Source organism: Sinohyriopsis cumingii, chromosome 12, assembly GCF_028554795.1.
Source record: "Sinohyriopsis cumingii isolate HCF-2022 chromosome 12, ASM2855479v2, whole genome shotgun sequence".
NCBI lineage: Eukaryota > Metazoa > Mollusca > Bivalvia > Unionida > Unionidae > Sinohyriopsis > Sinohyriopsis cumingii.
This window is the reverse complement of record NC_142972.1, coordinates 122,841,004-122,862,588: the sequence shown is the minus strand read 5'-3', so window position 1 is coordinate 122,862,588 and position 21,585 is coordinate 122,841,004. Positions and strand designations below refer to the sequence as shown.

At 33.1% G+C, this 21,585-nt stretch overlaps 2 protein-coding genes across 3 annotated transcripts in view; one reads left to right on the top strand and one right to left on the bottom strand.

Annotated features, from left to right (window-relative positions):
- LOC149787379 (RING finger and SPRY domain-containing protein 1-like) overlaps positions 1-5,708 on the bottom strand; it is a 114,332-nt gene extending 108,624 nt beyond the window's left edge. The window contains exon 1 of the mRNA XM_089977966.1: positions 5,479-5,708. The gene's annotated coding sequence lies outside the window, so the exon portion shown is untranslated. The remainder of the gene's footprint in view (positions 1-5,478) is intronic.
- A 183-nt stretch (positions 5,709-5,891) lies between these two features.
- On the top strand, positions 5,892-20,467 carry LOC149787378 (cilia- and flagella-associated protein 90-like). Of its 2 annotated transcripts, XM_089977964.1 has the most exons (4): positions 5,892-6,123; positions 8,907-8,927; positions 18,637-18,756; positions 19,289-20,467. In XM_089977964.1, the coding sequence occupies exons 1-4, from the start codon at positions 5,980-5,982 to the stop codon at positions 19,430-19,432; spliced, it is 429 nt and encodes a 142-aa protein (XP_089834090.1). In that variant the 5' UTR covers positions 5,892-5,979; the 3' UTR covers positions 19,433-20,467. The 2 variants fall into 2 exon arrangements, with proteins under 2 accessions (XP_089834090.1, XP_089834091.1); XM_089977965.1 differs by lacking the exon at positions 8,907-8,927 and having other exon boundaries at positions 5,893-6,123.
- Positions 20,468-21,585: the final 1,118 nt, after the last annotated feature.

Here is a 21,585-nt window from a genome sequence, read left to right as displayed (position 1 = left end):
TGATTTATGCTGCTATAATTAAACAACATATTATCACTGTTTAATACATGTACTTTGTTTAAACAGTGTCCCTAATTTTTTAAATTGCAAACACTAAGAATGGGATCATCTGACTATAGCTAGTCCCCTTCATCCCATCCAGGACATAAGGTTGCAGATATCTTCCATCATCTAGGTTGGTCTCGAGCAATGGCTTGTGACTTGCCCCAGGGAAGTCCCATCTTTTCTAGCTCAGTCCATTGCTGACTTGTGCTGTTTTTGATGTTTCAAACATGGTATGGACATCCTATGCACCAAGATGAAATGTAGTTTTGGGGTCCACAAAACTCCTTGTCAATCTCTTGACTCTACGGGACTGGTTTTCACCAGAAGTTGGCATCATACCTAATGGCTAAATGGAGTTCTTTACTTGTCTTCTAGTTGTTGTTAAGTTGTCGCAGTTCGTAACGGTTTTATGTAGGGTGAAGTTGTTGGCACCATGCCCAACCCCCAACCTGGAGGATCAGATGCTGGGTTTTGTCAGGCCCCTCCATCAAAACCTGCCCAGCTTAGTTGAACCTACCTATGGTCAAGCCCGTCCCCCCGTATAGCTTTCAAGATTTCTGGGACACACAAGCCTCCTGACCACTACAAGGTACCAACACACAGGTAGGCATCTGACAATGCCATTGCAAAACCTGTTTGATCAATACTGCCATAATTAAAGCACTTATGATGTCATTTGCAAATTTACTGCATTTAATACCAATCAAAACACAAAATATAATTCTGACTTGAAATAATTTTTGATCTTTAGTTACACAGGTGTTATTAAAATATACATATACTAATATAATATCTGTTCAGAAATCTATACTTAATGGACTTAATATGTGCTTTTTCAAATGTTTCAAAGGTTTTACTCAAATGACAGAACTTAAATGATAACAGCAAAATATGTTATACTATTGTATTACTAAGCAATAGGGGCCCCGAGTGGCCGAGTGGTCTAAAGCCCTCTCTGTTACGGATCACTGCCATCTCACCTCTGTCTGCGTGGGTTCGAGTCTATGATTCGGCCAATGTGGGTATGTGAGAAAGCTTGCCAGTAGCTTCTTGTGGGTCGGTGGTTCTTCATGGGGTTTTCCCAGGTTCTTCCCCCAATATTAATACTGGCCGCCATGCATAGCCTATCGTGTGCTGAAAAATGGCATTAAACCCCACAACAACAACTAAGCAATAAGTCTTTATTCAACTTATTTTTGGTAAATACATGCACAATGAGAAAAAAACACTATTTGCACAGAAATCAATAAAAACAATGGGTAGATATGCATGCATTACTGTTTGATAGCATTGAAAGTCAACCATGTTGGCCAGATTAATTAAAAGTTTCAAAATGTTTTCAGATATTGTCATATACATCTGAACTGTGTGCTTTATTTTTGTCTGAAATTGAAGGTAGTACCTACCTATGTCACGAAGCTGCTTACTTGGAAGACCTGGGGTTTTCCCACAGAAATCCTATTGTGTCTTAGGTCAAGTGATATATGTATATATATGAATGAAAATAGGTAGGGGTACAAACAGAAGGCTGTGGTAATACTATAAAAATAAATCCTAAATATGTATTCAATTGCATTTTTTAAATATTTCACACAGTCCAAATCTGCTGGCATTTGGTCCCAATCAGCATATAAGCTGATCCGAATCAGCCAGTAATTTGCGCCGAATCTGCCATGGTCCAAATCGGTCAGCATTCATGTCTTATCAGTTTTAAGGGTGGTGGTGTTAATTTTCGGGCCCTCAAATTAGCAACTGGGGACATTGCTAGAAGGCATTTGCAATAAATATTTAGATTTTCTCAAAATGGCAACCTCATTATCCGTGGTACTTTCTTCGTTTTCTTATGTAAAGAGCTGATATTATTACATTTGAATATATTCATGATTTAAAAGGTCAACTATCTATATTTAGCATATACGACACTGTGCCTTTTGTACAACATATTAAGCGGAAATAAATGAGAACATCATTTTTTAAACTATACTAAAACTAAATAAACAAATATATATGCTGACCTAAGACTACTTTTTAAATACACTGGATATCATTTTACAAAAATAATGCTTCAAGGTGTGAGAATATTTGCAGAAAACCCCAAATTTTGTCTTTTAATGGGTCACCCAAGCTAACAAGAACAGTAACTCTTCCTTGAACATTGGTCCATAAAAACGTAAACAATGGCAACAATATGGCATAAATTGAGTTAAAAAACAAACAAAAATCATTTTATGACAAAGTGGACATTTATACCAAGGAATCAGATTATAGACATGTGTTTTCATTCATTATACTAAATAATTTACAAATATTTGGTACAATTTTTGCAGGAGACGCTACCAGGCGCAGTGGGTGACTAAGTCACCTGAATAATGTAAACTCTGCCCCTGTCTGTTAGGAAAGCGAAAACGACTTTGCCATCAGATTTTTCAGATGAAAAAAGAGTGGCTGTAGTTTATGAATTTTGCGATTCTCCCTTGCTGTATCCAGAGTTTCTGGCAGTGTTGTAACCCAAGATGAAATGTATAAATTTATGTAGTGTTGATACCAATTAGCCTACGCTGACAAACAAATTCTTGCACATTCACAGGTGTGCTTTAATAGTTAATTGACCATTAACCCTTTCAGAAGCAAAATTTCTTGAAGCTGGGCCTACTGTACTATGATGAAAATATCAAATTCTGTTTTGAAATTTAACATCAATATGTAAATAGTTGTTTTTTTAAAAATATAATCGGTGAAGAGCATTTTCTATTTCTTTCTTAAAATAGGAGCTTTCATCTGCCTTTTTGTGTCATTTTCTTTACAAAATCAATTTGAAACCATAAGTGAACCTGTAATGGTGGACATTGCTGCATCTATGAAATACCACTTCATTAGATTGTCTGTATTCATAAATAATTGGGCAAACAGATCAAGGAAAATAAATAATTCAATGAAAACAAAGTTTAAAAATGTGATAGAAGATTTAGCCTAAATATTTAATAATGTAGGTCAAACACATGGGACAATACTGTTTGTGGAATTCAACAAAGTGTTGTACGGTCAAGGTTGTTTTTTGACATCATTCAATTTCGTGGAAATACTATATAATGAAGCAAATACTATTTTTAACCAATGCATATCATTACTACCAGTACATAGGCAAATACTAAACCATAAATATACAGTTCTATTAATGGGTTTTTGTAAGGAAACTAGAAAGTGAATGGTTATATTAATTAAATCCCTCTTTCTAAAAGTAGATGCACTTATATCGTGTAATACGTGTTCTTGGATGTGTTCAGGTGGAAAAAAGGGTCTAGTTCAGTCAAATACTGACCTCAATCTTCAATGCTTTGGTGTGTTATCTCTGAACAGTTACAGTAATGTTTTATCAAGAACAATGAAATCAGGATGAAGAGTATGGTTTGAAGTCACTTGTGCATCTGCTCCTATGTACACATGTAGGGGTTGTTTCAAAGTATGTTAGAAATCTTTTTGACTGCAATTTTACACAAAACTTATATAAAATATGATAACAAATATTATGTGGTAGTTTATTACCTATTTGCAATTACAAGAATAATTTTGTTATACCTATCAGTTAAAGTTAATTACAATGTTTAGTTTCTGCTGTGCTTTAAGTCATAAGGCCAAAATAGACTGTATTTACCTTAATCCAATATACATATATGGCAACAAGTCTGAATACAATGGGTATGAATATAATAAGTTTATACACGTACAGAATGTGTTGACAATAAAGATATAACACAGATTTTTTAACCTGAAAATAAAGTATTGCTTAATATTAAGTTAAATGCATAATGAGAAATAGAAATAGAGGACATAATTAAAACAAGAGAATGCAGAATGTATATATATATATATATATATATATATATATATATATATACTGCATTTCTTGCTTTGCTCCCACTTCTCCCTGTTTAGCTCCTACTTCTCACTGTTCTGTCCAAAAACGATAAGTCACTTCTCCCTAAAATACAAGTCGTGCTTGACCCCTGATGTTTGGTATGTAATGTATTTTTTAGGTTTGACTCTGACTTGTATTTACTCACGATGGGTGATATCTAAAAGCATTGGTTGGTCTAGTTAATTAAAAATGTTGTTTAGTATAGTCATAAAAAGGTAAAAATATTTTGAAGAAAAGAACAAGTTCATGGCATTCTTGTGAATATCAGTCTATTCTGAATTTTAGCATTATAAGAATAATCTATTGATCTGTACCATATCACTTTATTTCAACAAAAGAAAAAAAAAATAATGACAAATATTTCCTGACAAAACAGTCCCGGTTCCTCTGATTTCAATATTTTTGTTTTAAAATTCTGAAAAATTCATCCCCTGCTGCTAAACAAATAACTTGACCAATATTTTAGCTCCGATTCATAGGTAGTCCTACCATGTAAGACATGGCACATGTTTTTGTTTTAATGCTATGTCTTCCTACCCATATAACGGCCTTGTATAGCATGTTCCAATGTCGGTTGACATTGGAATGAATAGTCAAAGTTTCAGGAATATCTCACACACTTGGCAGCATATATTGACACTCTTCCACTAATTTATGTGTAATTAATATACTTACTATGCTGTCTTTATCCTGGTGGAATGAAAATATGACACTGGAAAATGGATGCATTTTCATGTTCTGTTGACATACATTTTAATTTGTTGCAATGCCACGGCAATGCCGAAGTATGTTTAAGTAGGTTCATTTGGGGGATACATTTCTTGAATGAAACAAAATGTTGCTTACAGTTCGAACAGGCATAATATTTTTTTATTCATTTTGTTAAAGAATAATATTTCAACTTAACATGATTTCAGCATTCCTGGCTTTCATCGTTTTGCAGCCAACTGAAATGTAGGCCAGTGAAACTTGAAAAACAGGTCCATTTCTTTTGTGAGAATTTTAATTTATTACAGAAAATACACCAGGGCAAGTAAAGTCTCACAAAAACACTATACTTTTATTTTGTAGACAAGGGTCGTTGTTAGTTGCCAGTGGTGTGTGACATTCCTGAAAATTTGACTTTCGTTACACTGTTAGTCGACATCAAAACACGCTACACAGCGGTAAGACCTATCACCCCACAGAACAAAAATATTGGGTGACGTGTCTTAAGTTGTAGGACTAATTCATAGGGAAAAAGAACATATTGTTATAACCATGATATTGCTGGAAATTTTTTATATCATGAATTACCGAAAAAGAGTACCCCCATTGGACAATAAATCAACCCTCCCTCCTTCCCGGTTTAAATGTTCGGTCAATACCAGTGTTTACAGATTTCCTTACACAGCAAATGCGATCTAGCAATCCCGATTCTTTGACTACTCTGAAATAATCAAGCGTTTTTCTGAACTAGCAATTTCAAATAGGCTAAACAATATATCTGAAGTTTTCGATTAATAGGATGACAGTACCAACAAGCCGGAAGATTGAAATATTTACAATCTCGCCGAAAACAGCAGACTGCATGCTGCCATCTTGAATTTTTATAGGATCTTGGGAAATTTAAATGGAGACATTAATAACCTATGTATTATATAATTCTTCAAATGATAACAGTAAAAATGGCTACTTTATACCAATAACATGCTGTTTTCTTCAGATTCACCTGTGCAAGATGCTTGAAAGTGCTCCAAATTTTATCATGTGGTGAGATATTTTTTCTCCTTTCAAATAATATCCAAAAACATTTCTGTGAATATTTTCAAATTTTATATACATATTATTTATCTGACATATTTTCTATTTCCGTTTTACTAGACATGGAAAAAATTAACTTCGTTTTACGGAAGATCGCAACTAGAGTAGGATATGAAATCATTGTGTACAAATATACCATCACACTGTTTTGGACACCTGACAACGGAAGTGTTCGGATGCGATAAACAGATTGGTATTGATACATTTTTCCCGGGATGGCTGCAAACACTTTGGAAGTGCAAACAGACACAGACAAATTTACCTTAAAAGGAAGAACATGCGAATATACGGCGTTTTCTTTTGTACCAACACATCGAAATGATCCGTTGGAGAGAACGTTTTATAACACACCAGAGAGGGTGACTAATTTGTTTTTGTTCTTAATCTGGAAATAATCTTGTTAAAAAATAGGGTTACTCCTGGGATCTTAACAGGGATTAATTTTTCTTCTTTCATTGTATCCATGTTATTATACCTGTGTAATGAATAATGGCTATACTATAAAAAAATCGATAGGGGTGGAGAGAAGCCATCTTGTGCTTGTATTCCCACAGTCCTTCATCAGTGGACCTATCCAAATTTCAGTCTGTTGCAGCTACTTTCCCCTCTTTGACTTACAAATTGTCGTGTTTTAGTCATTACTGGCTGTTGTAGAGAAGAAATGTAAAATAACAAACTCAGTGGTGGATGATCTGCATGTATGTCTTTTCAGTTTGCTTAAGTGTTAGACAGCCACTGAATAGTTAGGTGGTCCATTCAGAATTGGGTTACAAGTATACAGTATATATTTGGAAAATTTAATAAAATGGAGCAATGGGCGAGTAATTTGGCTTGCTGTGTTGTACAAAGAATAATCTACATAACTGAATTCGTTAGGTATGAGCCAACTGAATACAGTCTTATTATGGGGCAGCCATCCACCATTAAATTTGCCTCTGGCTAGTGGCCCTTAATGTCAGGAACTAATGTCAAGTGGTAAAGTACAACTTGTTGATCTACTTTGCACTAAACCCCATGCCTTTTATGGAAGAAAACAAAATTACTTATCAAAACTGAATAAATCTTTGTTGCATTATATTTTTTGACCAATACTTTCATTAGACTTTCTATTAACTTCTTATAAAAAAATTAACCCTATGTCCGACATAGATTTGGAGAAATATTACTCTATCAGCTAAGGGTCTGAAGTTCACTACTGGGCCTCCAAACCCTGTACTATCCAACCCTGTGAGACTGCTAGCTTTGATTAAAAAAAAGGCCTTTCTGAAATGTATGATTATTAAATATTTTTGATTTTTAAATGAGCTTGCATATTGACATGGACAGAAACATGATAAATGGTGATTTCTGGATCAGTAGAAAAGGATCATATAAAAAAATGATGTGCAATCTTTGAAACCTAAACCTATCACTCATAAACCCTATCACTCATAATGGTTTGTCACAAATATATCAGAATAAGATGAACACTATATATCCATTGATATTCTTTAATTTATGGACTGATAGAAAATAAATGTGAATAAGATGAATGTAATTTTAGCCATGTTGTTGTGACATACCACTGCAAAGGGTTGCGTTTTGGGACCCATGAGTAAAGGTAAAGTAAGAAACTGTAATGCTGCAGACGTTTACGTTGTTCATAAGGAAACTCTACAAAAACTTCCATAAAGTAAGGTGGTTCAGTGGAAGGGAGTGGGTCTGTAAACAACCTTCATGTGCTTTCTTTTGTGAACTTTGCAAAAGCTTCCATAAAGTAAGGTGGTTCAGTGGAAGGGAGTGGGTCTGTAAACAACCTTCATGTGCTTTCTTTTGTAACTACTTCCTGCTTTCCCACGATATAGCTGTTTCTAATCATAGCAGTATTTTGTCCATATGCTTATGGGCCAGACCATACATGTATATTAGACTGTATAAAGAATGTATATCCATTTGGCACGGTATGATGTTTGCAGATGTTTTGGGTCAGATTTTATAAACTATTTAAGATTTTTGAAACTATTGATGAGGATAAGGTACAGTCACAAATGAGATATACTTCTTAATACATGTGCAGTGATATTATAGTAAATCTTAATGATGCTAAGTACATCAATTGCAAAGCAAATGGAAATGGCTTAAGGTATAGTGACATCAGTGTAAAGGTCAAGCAGAACACAATACAATACATTTATTTTGAAAACTAAATAAAAATTTTATTAATTTTATTTATAAGTCTAAAACTATTTGATTGTCTCTTTGTTTTTTGTTTGTTTTTCGATTAGATGCAAGGTACAAGCAGTATTTATTGATCAGATTGTAAGCATATGGTTAAACCATGTAGGTATGAAAGTCAGCCTGATACATATGTAGTCACTGATATGATCAGTATACCCACATATAATGTAAATGATTGGCGTGATAAATGTGTAGTTGCAATACTGGTATGATCAGTATACCCACATATAATGTAAATGATTGGCCTGATAAATATGTAGCCAGAATACTGGTATGATCAGTATACCCACATATAATGTAAATGATTGGCCTGATAAATATGTAGCCAGAATACTGGTATGATCAGTATACCCACATATAATGTAAATGATTGGCCCAGTACATATGTAGTCAGAATACTGGTATGATCAGTATACCCACATATAATGTAAGTGATTGGCCCAATACATATGTAGTCAGAATACTGGTATGATCAGTATACCCACATATAATGTAAATGATTGGCCCAATACATATGTAATCAGAATACTGGTATGATCAGTATATCCACATATAATGTAGCCATAATACAGTTTTGTAGCTTATCTTTTCACCAAAAGATCAAAGTTTTAACACAAGTAAATTACACTCATACAAGCAGTTATTGTTTATATTAATAAATTGTTAAGTTGTGGATTTGAATATTTGTTTTATTTGAATACATGTATTCATTTTGTTACACAGTGCAGATTAAAGAAAACTTATCGTGACAGTTTAAACCTACTTACTTCCCATTCTGTGGGAAATAAGAAGGTTCATTATTTTCTTAATGCTTTGTACACCTCCTTTTGTATAATTTTGCTTTCAACTTTTCACAGCTTAATGGCATGTATGGTTATGAACATATCACTGTTTTGTTCAATTTTAGAGATTAAATATTTTCCAGGAAAAGCAGAAAAAAGCAGAGGTAATTTAGTGTTATGTTTGAAGTACTAGTTTTTATTTCATAAAAATAGTGTCCATAGACATTGTGATTTTCAGAGCAGCTTTGTGATCCATGATATTTTATATGACAATATTTGTTCTTTTAGGTGATAACAAATTTTTACTTTCCAGTCTCTATTTGAAATTTTAATAAAACACAGAAGATATAGTTCCCCATGAGATAATTTGGGTTGTTGATCCCATTTTAGCAAAGTTTGCCTTTACATTTAACGTCTATGGTGTAATAAGTTGTTAAATTGGAATGTCAGTTTTCATATTCTTAAGATATAAATAAATCAATGAGTTTATAGAAATAAAGTAGTATTTTTTTAAAAAGACTATGGAAAGAATGCTTTTTTTCCATCAGAATCTAAATTATTCTTCACAGCATATATTACAAATACTAACTTATTATTTATTTTTCTTATTTCTATAGCATTATTATTAAGTATTACAGTTAAATCAATAATTTTTAAATAAATTTGTTCATGTATGTGTCATACATGGTCCTATGAAAGATACTAAATAAGACTCCTTTTAAAGAAGAGTGAGAAAACTGTCATTCCTGTCTTGCTTTTTGAGAGTTTGAAACATGTTTTGCATTGGCTTTGGTTTGACTAGTGGCCAGTCTAATCCTTAACACATTTATCCAGAGATGAAGTAAAATATTTTGATTGTGTGCTTCAGTTTAATAATAATAATAATAATAATAATAATAATAGTAATAATAATTTTTTATTGAACAAGATTCTGTCTGTTAGAATTGAAATGAGTGTGAGCATCAGTGTCAGTGTGTGTACTAGTGAACAAATAAAGAAAGCTGTTTTTTCATTTTATTACATGTATTTAAGTACGAATTAGCAGAACAATATATATGTTCCTTCAGAAAATCACATTCTGTCAAATAAGTAAGTACAGTTGTTGATATAAAAATACAGTTATTGTGACAAGAAGAATGAGATAGTTTTAGTCCATTACAATTATGAATGATACTCCATAATGTTTAAATATTCCTTATATTCATGATGTTCACAGTTCAAGAGCCTGGCTTGAAGAAGGTGTGGAGCACTGTCTGGTTTTGTTTACCTCTTTCTTTACTGTATAATTTGTGTAATCATTTATTGAATTGGAGAGATTATTCTATGGACAGTAAAAAAAAAATTAAAGATTTCCTAGTTGGTTTTAAATGGAGATGCATGAAGCTGTTGTTATTTCTAAGATTATGTAGTTTTTGTTTCACCCACTAATGGTAGCAACAGTTCAGATTGATACAATGGAGCTGTGCTATAAACAATTTATGAAGGTAGCAAGGCTTGTAAAATTCATGCTGGTCAGTGCTAATGAAAACAAGGATTTTTTTCATGTATACTTTGATCAGATACACTTTTCACCAGCCTAGTCAGTTTTCCCTACCTGAAGTTGCAGTATTTTTAATTGAATTCAGCCAACTCGTTTAACATTGGAACATTATTAAAGTAAAGATGAAATATATTCTTTCAATAGTTGGTGCACTGGTAGTTTATTTGGCTGAGTGTCAGACTCATGATCCATGGGTCATGGGGTCAGTACCCGCCCAGACCAGTTTGGGGTCTCTACCTTGGTATGTACTTGAGAAGGCACTTCCTTGCCATGATATAGTCAATAAAAATGCAGTTTAAAGCAACAAAACAAAACAAATCTTGCAAAAGCTTTTCTAATGTTTTACATTTACGTGTTTTAATGAATCAAGAATATTTAAGGCAGGTGAAAAGAAGATATCAATAAGTTTCGCCCAGTTGATTAGGGTTCTAAAAGTGACTCCAATGTTTTAGTGATTGTTGATGAAAGGTGTGATCTCATTTTGAAATTTTAGTTCAGGAATGGCTGGTTCTAATTTATACAAAACTAGCAGTGATTCTGTTTTGGCAGGATTAAAGTCTGCCAACCAATGTTCGATGGTATGTAAATGTGTATATATTCTATTTCAGATGCATTCTTTGATGCGTGTGATAATGAGCTATCATAAAAAGTTATATCTTCAGATGAAAATAAGACTTATAATAAGATATAGGTCTTTAAAAATGTAATGATGTGAATTTAAAATGTTATTTTCAACAACAGACACATTGTCATCCTTTCTTTATTCATCTTTGCTAGCCAAGATTCCGATACATCAACCCTGTCTACACCTTGGTGGATCTTTTGGATATTTGAGTGCTTTATCGTATCAACCTCTATTAGATTTCATGAGTTGTCTCCCTTAGCACATAATGCCAGCTAACCAATAGCATGTAACAGCATGCTTTGTTACCTTGTACATCAGCCAAAAATTGTTGAGGCAATTGACTTCAAAAGGACACTTTTTAAATTTAACATTGAAAGTATGACAATGTACTAGAGAGAAGCCATTACAGGTGCATTTGAGGGGAAGGATGTTGTTGTTGTTGTTGTAGGGTTTAAAGACATTTTTCAGCGCAAGATAGGCTATACTTGACAGCCAGTATTAATGGTGGAGGAAGAACCCAGAAAACCCCAGAAAGAACCACCAACCCACGAGAAGCTACTGGCAAGCTTTCTCATGTACCCACATAGGCTAAGCCTGAGACTCGAACCCACGCAGACAGAGGTGAAATGGCAGTGATCCATAATGGTGAGCACTTTAGACCACTCAGCCACTCAGTGCCCTCAGAGAAAGGATGTATTTGTACAAATATGGACCAGCAGTGGAAAACTGCTTATTTATCAGTCCGTTCCACTTGTGTGCTTGCCATTGTATCATTCATGTAGTAACAGTGTTCAGATTTGAACAACTTGATTTTGATTGGATGTGGTGGCTTGCTGCCACATCCAGTGAAATTCATAGACCCGAAGGACTTAATTATCTGATCCATCCACAAAGGTGTAGATAGGGTTAGTACATCAGAACCTGGCTTGCAAAGATGTCCTTTATTGTCAAAATTAATAGAAAAACATGTATAGAGGAGCCTAGTTAATCTAGCCAAGGTGTAGATAGGGTTAATACATCAGAACCTGGCTAGCAAAGGTGTCCTTTATTGTCAAAATTAATAGAAAAACATGTATAGAGGAGCCTAGTTAATTTAGCCAAGTTGTAGAAAGGGTTAATACATCAGAACCTGGCTAGCAAAGGTGTCCTTTATTGTCAAAATGAAAAGAAAAACATGTATGGAGGAGCCTAGTTAATCTAGCCAAGGTGTAGATAGGGTTAATACATCAGAACCTGGCTAGCAGAGGTGTCCTTTATTGTCAAAATTAATAGAAAAGCATGTATAGAGAGCCTAGTTAACCTGTTTATCCTGAAACCTTGCTCTCCAGATATATTTGAACAGTTATGGAATTCCATATGTTAATTTGCTGTTAATCCAGTAATCCATGATCCAGATCCAGAAGTCATAATTGTGGACCAAGGTATAACATTACTTTAAAACTTGCCTTGATAATCCAGAAATAATCTGTCCAAAAAATAAGAAAATTTAATAAATCATTTATGAAAATACAGTTTGTCAGATAACATTGATCTGCCTACACAAATTTGGAGGTGTGTCAATTTATCAATCTCTGATTAGTCAAATTTTAGTGGCATATTAAAGTTATAAATTGATCACATGATCATGTGTGTGGAAAAGCTTGAAGTAGCATGACCAATTTGTAACCATTGATTGTATAAACAATGTCTGTTTTTGTTACTCACCGATGGGGTGTTAATAATTAAATAAACACACTGGGATCAAATTGTCTACACTTTTGACATTATATATGGTTAACAAATTCTTTGTTTCATTAGGTCTTTTTTTTCTTCTTGTTTGCCAATTGTATATAGCAATCATTGTTTGCTGATGGGTGTAAAAATGAAGTTGATTGGTTTAAGGTTTGAACAGGATAGGGCTTCATTTCAGAATAAAAAGCATTGTCAATGTTTGGGACATTAGAAGCTAGAACAGTTGTAAAATATGACTTACAAAAATGACAGCATTTTATTAGTTTACCATAATGCATTTAACTGCAAGATATGTTTGTTGTCCATTTTATATTACGATGTGTTATGGCAACACCATCAAGCAAGCATAGATGAGCAGAGCCAGCATAAAATAGTTTCGTATTATATTTACATACTGCTGCATGTTATAATAAAGTGAAATAGACACAGGACAGTGGATGTATTAATTTATTTCAACCATTATTGAGCATACATGTACAGTATACAAATACATGTAAGTATATACATTATGATGACATAAAATAAAATGTGTGATTCAGTTATCTGGAGAAAAAAATTAATCCGGACATATTTACTGGGAACAAAGGTGTCTGGATCAATGAGGTTCACTGTACATGATTCTGTAATTTTGTTTTTACAAAAACTTAACTTATCCATGAAAACCAATCCAATTTCAGACCAAACCACTCTTGTTTTTACAAAAACTTAACTTATCCATGAAAACCAATCCAATTTCAGACCAAACCACTCTTGTTTTTACAAAAACTTAACTTATCCATGAAAACCAGTCCAATTTCAGACCAAACCACTCTTGTTTTTACAAAAACTTAACTTATCCATGAAAACCAGTCCAATTTCAGACCAAACCACTCTTGTTTTTACAAAAACTTAACTTATCCATGAAAACCAATCCAATTTCAGACCAAACCACTCTTGTTTTTACAAAAACTTAACTTATCCATGAAAACCAGTCCAATTTCAGACCAAACCACTCTTGTTTTTACAAAAACTTAACTTATCCATGAAAACCAATCCAATTTCAGACCAAACCACTCTTGTTTTTACAAAAACTTAACTTATCCATGAAAACCAATCCAATTTCAGACCAAACCACTCTTGTTTTTACAAAAACTTAACTTATCCATGAAAACCAATCCAATTTCAGACCAAACCACTCTTGTGAGTTAGCCTTATTATCAATGGTAGACAAGGTTTTAGATCATAGATTCTCAAACTTTGGGTCATGGCCCACTTTTGAGCCATGCATTTGCTGCAGGTGATATATTAGCCATACTTAAAACAGCTGGAAGTGAACCATGACTGGTGTACAAGTAATTAATAGCTTACAAATGGCAAATAAAGACAAGATTCTTGGTGTACAGGTGAATAATAGCTTACAAATGGCGAATAAAGACAAGATTCTTGGTGTACAGGTGAATAATAGCTTACAGTTGGCGCATAAAGACAAGATTCTTGGTGTACAGGTGAATAATAGCTTACAAAAAGCGAATAAAGACAATATTTGGTGTACAAGTAATTAATAGCTTACAAATGGCAAATAAAGACAAGATTCTTGGTGTACAGGTGAATAATAGCTTACAAATGGCGAATAAAGACAAGATCCTTAGTGTACAGGTGAATAATAACTTACAAATGGCAAATAAAGACAAGATCCTTGGTGTACAAGTGAATAATAGCTTACAAATGGTGAATAAAGACAAGATACTTGGTGTACAAGTGAATAATAGCTTACAAATGGCAAATAAAGACAAGATACTTGGTGTACAAGTGAATAATAGCTTACAAATGGTCAATAATGATAAGGTACTTGGTGTACAAGTGGATTATTGGATAATAGCTGACAAATGATGAATAATGATAAAATACTTGGTGTACAAGTGAATAATAGCTTATATATGGTGAATAATTTCATGATACTTGGCATACAAATGGATAACAGCTTACAAACTGTGAATGGTGCCCGGGTTAGAATTACCTTCTGCCCCTCCCCCCAACCCCGGGAAATAACCTCACTACAACTGTTTAGTTTTTAAATGTATTAATAGTCATGGGAATAATAGCTAGATATTTTAACCTGTAACGTTATTTAATTAAACATAGATATTTTAACCTGGAACGTTATTTAATTAAAATACAGAAGAACGTGATCCTCAAAATGGCCTCTCCTTCCCCCAGTCACCTGTCAGACCCACCCCTCACAATAGCCCTGATGATATTTTTATTAGCTATTTGTAGTAGTAGTAGTTAAGAAGTATGAATTTTAAATTTAGTCAACAATGATCCATCTGTAGACCCCTTTCTTGATCCACATATTAAAGTGCAGAAAAAAATGCCATTTTTTTAAAACAATGACAATTGATACCCATAACAACAACAAAATTCAATTTCAGCAGAAATTTTCAAGTACACAATTAAAGGACATTATATTGTGCAGTAAGAGATGGCAGTGTTATACAACAAGCAAGCCGAGGGGACATTCTCCAACCCAAAAGCTAAATTAATAGATTCACATATTTTTATCATTCTAGGGGGACATAGGTACAATCAGGGTGCAACACTGGGTTGTCAGGACATACTAAAAGTTGACATGACCATATACAACACTGGATTGTCAGGACGTACTAATAGTTGACATGACCATATACAACACTGGATTGTCAGGACGTACTAATAGTTGACATGACCATATACAACACTGGATTGTCAGGACGTACTAATAGTTGACATGACCATATACAACACTGGATTGTCAGGACGTACTAATAGTTGACATGACCATATACAACACTGGATTGTCAGGACCTACTAATAGTTGATATGACCGTATACAACACTGGATTGTCAGGACCTACTAATAGTTGATATGACCATAAACAACACTGGATTGTCAGGACCTACTAATAGTTGATATGACCATAAACAACACTGGGTTATCAGGACGTACTAATAGTTGACATGACCATATACAACACTGGATTGTCAGGACGTACTAATAGTTGACATGACCATATACAACACAGGGTTGTCAGGACATACTAATAGTTGACATGACCATATACAACACAGGGTTGTCAGGACGTACTAATAGTTGACATGACCATAAACAACACTGGGTTGTCAGGACGTACTAATAGTTGACATGACCATATACAACACTGGATTGTCAGGATGTACTAATAGTTGACATGACCATATACAACACAGGGTTGTCAGGACGTACTAATAGTTGACATGACCATATACAACACAGGGTTGTCAGGACGTACTAATAGTTGATATGACCATAAACAACACTGGGTTGTCAGGACGTACTAATAGTTGACATGACCATATACAACACTGGATTGTCAGGACGTACTAATAGTTGACATGACCATATAAAACACTGGATTGTCAGGACGTACTAATAGTTGACATGACCATATACAACACTGGATTGTCAGGACGTACTAATAGTTGACATGACCATATACAACACAGGGTTGTCAGGACGTACTAATAGTTGATATGACCATAAACAACACTGGGTTGTCAGGACCTACTAATAGTTTACATGACCATATACAAGTACTGCTGGTAGAATATGGTATGGAAAATTATATCCAAAGTTGGTTCTTTCCAAGAAAACTTTGTTACCTCTGGTTTGTTGTTTTCAAAGTAACAAGAACTGATTATTACACAGCACAGTCTTGTACAATGCCCAACTGACCAATCTGTATGAAATATCCTATAAAATATCTGTGATTACCAATACCATTATATGTAGTGTAATTCATCACATATTGTTATTATCTAAAACTTAACATTTCATTATTGATTGTGCATGTTGAGTTTTAAATTTCACCCATGGTTTTAGTTTGTTTGATTGTAGTGATTCAATCTGTGGAGGAATGGTTGTAAGGATTAATTGTGTGCATTGCCAGTTGTTTTTCACTATATCTACATGTATATAGATTTGTGGAATAGTATTGTACCAATATCTTTATTTTATACAGATAGGAAACTTCTATTAAGACCACTTTTTCACATTCATGAGATCAGGTGATCATTATACAAACCCATTTGCATTTTAATATTAGCATTATTAAATACACACAATAGCAATGGTCTGTATTTTATAGCATTATTAAATATACAGCATGACAATGGTCTGCATTTTATAGCATTATTAAATATATAGCATGACACTGGTCTGCATTTTATAGCATTATTAAATATACAGCATGACACTGGTCTGCAATTTATAGCATTATTAAATATACAGCATGACAATGGTCTTCATTTTATAGCATTATTACATATACAGCATGACAATGGTCTGCATTTTATAGCATTATTAAATACACACAATAACACTGGTCTGCATTTTATAGCATTATTACATATACAGCATGACAATGGTCTGCATTTTATAGCATTATTAAATACACACAATAACACTGGTCTGCATTTTATAGCATTATTACATATACAGCATGACAATGGTCTGCATTTTATAGCATTATTAAATACACACAATAACACTGGTCTGCATTTTATAGCATTATTACATATACAGCATGACAATGGTCTGCATTTTATAGCATTATTAAATACACACAATAACACTGGTCTGCATTTTATAGCATTATTACATATACAGCATGACAATGGTCTGCATTTTATAGCATTATTAAATACACACAATAACACTGGTCTACATTTTATAGCATTATTAAATATACAGCATGACAATGGTCTGCATTTTATAGCATTATTAAATATACAGCATGACACTGGTCTTCATTTTATAGCATTATTAAATACACACAATAACACTGGTCTGCATTTTATAGCATTATTAAATATACAGCATGACAATGGTCTGCATTTTATAGCATTATTAAATATACAGCATGACACTGGTCTTCATTTTATAGCATTATTAAATACACACAATAACACTGGTCTGCATTTTATAGCATTATTAAATATACAGCATGACAATGGTCTGCATTTTATAGCATTATTAAATATACAGCATGACAATGGTCTGCATTTTATAGCATTATTAAATATACAGCATGACAATGGTCTGCATTTTATAGCATTATTAAATACACACAATAACACTGGTCTGCATTTTATAGCATTATTAAATATACAGCATGACAATGGTCTGCATTTTATAGCATTATTAAATATACAGCATGACAATGGTCTTCATTTTATAGCATTATTACATATACAGCATGACAATGGTCTGCATTTTATAGCATTATTAAATACACACAATAACACTGGTCTGCATTTTATAGCATTATTAAATATACAGCATGACAATGGTCTGCAATTTATAGCATTATTAAATATACAGCATGACACTGGTCTTCATTTTATAGCATTATTAAATACACACAATAACACTGGTCTGCATTTTATAGCATTATTAAATATACAGCATGACAATGGTCTGCAATTTATTGCATTATTAAATATACAGCATGACAATGGTCTGCATTTTATAGCATTATTAAATATACAGCATGACACTGGTCTTCATTTTATAGCATTATTAAATACACACAATAACACTGGTCTGCATTTTATAGGATTATTAAATATACAACATGACACTGGTCTGCAATTTATTGCAGAAGTCTTCTGGTGAAAACCAATTTTCATGATGGCCACTGTAGTGATGTATGTTGTTGGAGCAACATCATTTTTTTTTAGAACTAGATCTTGGGATGAGTGTATATATAAATTTTCATGGCAAGTAGTTTAATAGGTATAATGATTAAAAAATATGTGTGCTAACATACATGTGATAGTCAACAAGTCATCCCATAAGCTCTTATGGACTGTGACCAGCAGAACTAACAACAAAATAAAAGAAAGCTGTGGAGTAACTTTTGGAATTTAAAATGTCAAATTTTCAAAAAGATTATACACAGTTTTTTCATTAAATCTGCAGATTAGGAAGCCCTCCAGCACATATGACAGACTGTTTAGAAAGGAATTGGATTACAACAACAAACTTCACAGAGATGACAGGGAGCATGCCAAGTCAAAAGGACTGAAAGTCAATGATGAGGTAGAATACAAATCACACAATTTATGGTCCACAAATTTTTTTATAAAAAGAAGCAGTTTAGCCAAGAAATTCATTGAAGAATAACTGAACAAGATTTCAATTCACTATGTAAGTGTGAGCAATATAGTTAAGTAAAAACATTGACATTAGTTACCTTAAGTTCACTATTTTTTGTTAGCTACCAATTTTCATGGATTTTTATAGTTTACAAAACTAGGATTTTAAAAATAAAAGAAACCATGACTCTTCAGTGGACACAACTCCTTTTCTCAAACCACAGATTTACATACTAATGAAAACATAAAAAAATTATCAACTGATACCTACAAAAAACAAATGAATTGACACTATTATATGATAAACAGAATCTTGAATGTGTGCTCATTTCAAAAGTAATTTGTGAAACTCAGAAAACAATTTCAATCATTTGCATATCATGGCTCCAAAAAATTGGACTAGTTTTCTAAATTCAGTTTGAAATTAGCACTCTTTTCATATGACTACTTGAGATTAATTTAATTTTAATTTTCAGGAGAAACAAAAGGAGGTGCCAACCTTGTCTTCTTCTGAATATGGCCACAGGCTGAATATGTTTGTTGATCACCATGACAGAAAACATGTCCGGATTGCACGTGTGAAGGCAGAGTTTTTGCGCCGTAATGGCATTAACATCTAGTGGCATGCTGCTGTAAGCAAGACTGTGGACAGAGAAAATTAATAAATTTTTTGTGAGACTTTGTGAAATCTGCGAATCTCTTAGAATCACTATAAAACAAAGATACAGTCTTTGTGACCCTTTGAATTCTCCATTGTTCAGCTTTTACATCTAAGGAATATTGACATCACATCTGTTTTTACCCTAATTGTTTCTAGCACCTGCCTTATTAATTTTACATATGAATCTGAAGCAAACATACGAGATTATGCAATTTTAATGTTGTAACAGACAAAAACAAAATCATGTAAGTAATATAGGTAGAACTGAATACAGTTTTTATTCTGGTTTCTAGTTGTTCTAAACTTTGGTGTTATTTAATAAAATCATGCCCTGATTGTATAATAAACTTTTAATCTCTTTATAGTTCTGTGAAAATTATAAGTTCATCTTTTTGAATGTAATTTAGCAAACTTTGCTCTTTATAGATTGCCCTGAACACTTTGCATTTGATAACAAACATTGTTTAGGATCTGAAAATGTCTTGGCAGGAAAAAATATCAAACTTTATTTCTGCTGATTCTACAGCTCAATGATGAGAACAGTTCCAGATATTCACAGCATTTCTTAAACTGCAATGAATTGTCAAAAATTCATTGCACGATGATAAAATCTGTGATTTAAGATGTTTTCTGCTCCATTGTCTGCTCAATTAAAGTGGTGAGATGGTGGTCTCTTCACTTTATACACGCAGTATAGAGCAACACTTATTTTGGTTATGCCTTTGTTTGTAAAAATGTAAGCAAACATTAAAATGGCACATAATTATATTAAATTTAACAACTTATCCATATTAATGAAACTTGAAGCCAAAATTATTTTTGCATCATCTAAGCCTGTAGGTGTCAAATGTAAACATTGGTAAACAGTATTTATAGGCCAAAGACTTGAGAATATTCTTCAGTAGATTACCTGAAAATATACAATATACAGCTAAAGTATTAAATTTTAAAAACTAATTTGTTATTGACAATTTAAGAAAAACTATTCTTGTGATGTCCTTATTTATTCTATGAAATCCTACTCTCCTTCTCTATTGCATTTGAGACTGTACATTCCATTGATGAAATTAGACTTGTTTCTGTACAGGTGCATGCTTTTCTGGTATGAATATCCCAGTCCCCTTCAGCAAAAAGGCTTAAAAAATCATGGTTTAGTATTATAACAAACAGAACCAGAGAGTAATCAATGACTACTTACCTTTCCTTGATCAGGCTTTGAGTAGTGTCCAGTAGCCATTGTAAACACTGATTATCATGCAGAAAATAAATTCAGATTAAAATGATATTGACAATTTAATGTTGTCCCCTGTGACAGAGCAAAAAGACAAAAAACAATATCAAGATTATCTCAAAGGGTCTGATGCTTTACTGACTGAAAAGAGTTTACAGTAATCCAAGATGAGACTGTGTTTCTTTTTAAGTTGAAACCATTTCTGATATTCTTCAGCATTAAAAAAGATTTTCAAGACATAACATCCACATCAGTTTCATTCAGAACTAACTAGATATGATAAGAAGTATTTTGGTGAAAAGTCCCTGTTGCTATAGTGATAAGATGACTTCATGGTGGCCATACTGGATCAGCATCATTTTGATTTAGGACTGACTAGACACCATAAGAAATCTAGGACTGACTAGACACCATAAGAAATCTAGGACTGACTAGACACCATAAGAAATCTTCTGGTGAAACCCACATATTGATATAACTTTCTATTCAGGACGAGTAGCAACAACAAGATTTTAACTTGGCTACCATGGTGGTCATATTGGATGTCAGATCAGCACCATTTATATGTAGGACCAACTAGATATCATATGAAGACTTTTAGTGTCTGTCTGTCACAGGCTTTTTATAAACAATTTAATCTCAATGTCGTCAACATATTTTTTATCACAGTATGTCAGGGTTTAACTGGATCTTTTAATCCGTTGATGGAGTTGCCTTTCATAATTGGGTCAATATTCATTTTGTCATTAGTTCACTTTAATCATTCATTTATTGTTCTTTGAAATCTACGACATGGAACTAAAAGAATATCTGATTGGTCAGTATACAACTGCCTACAGTTTCAGTTTTGAGATATATATCAACTTTTTAGCTGGACGATT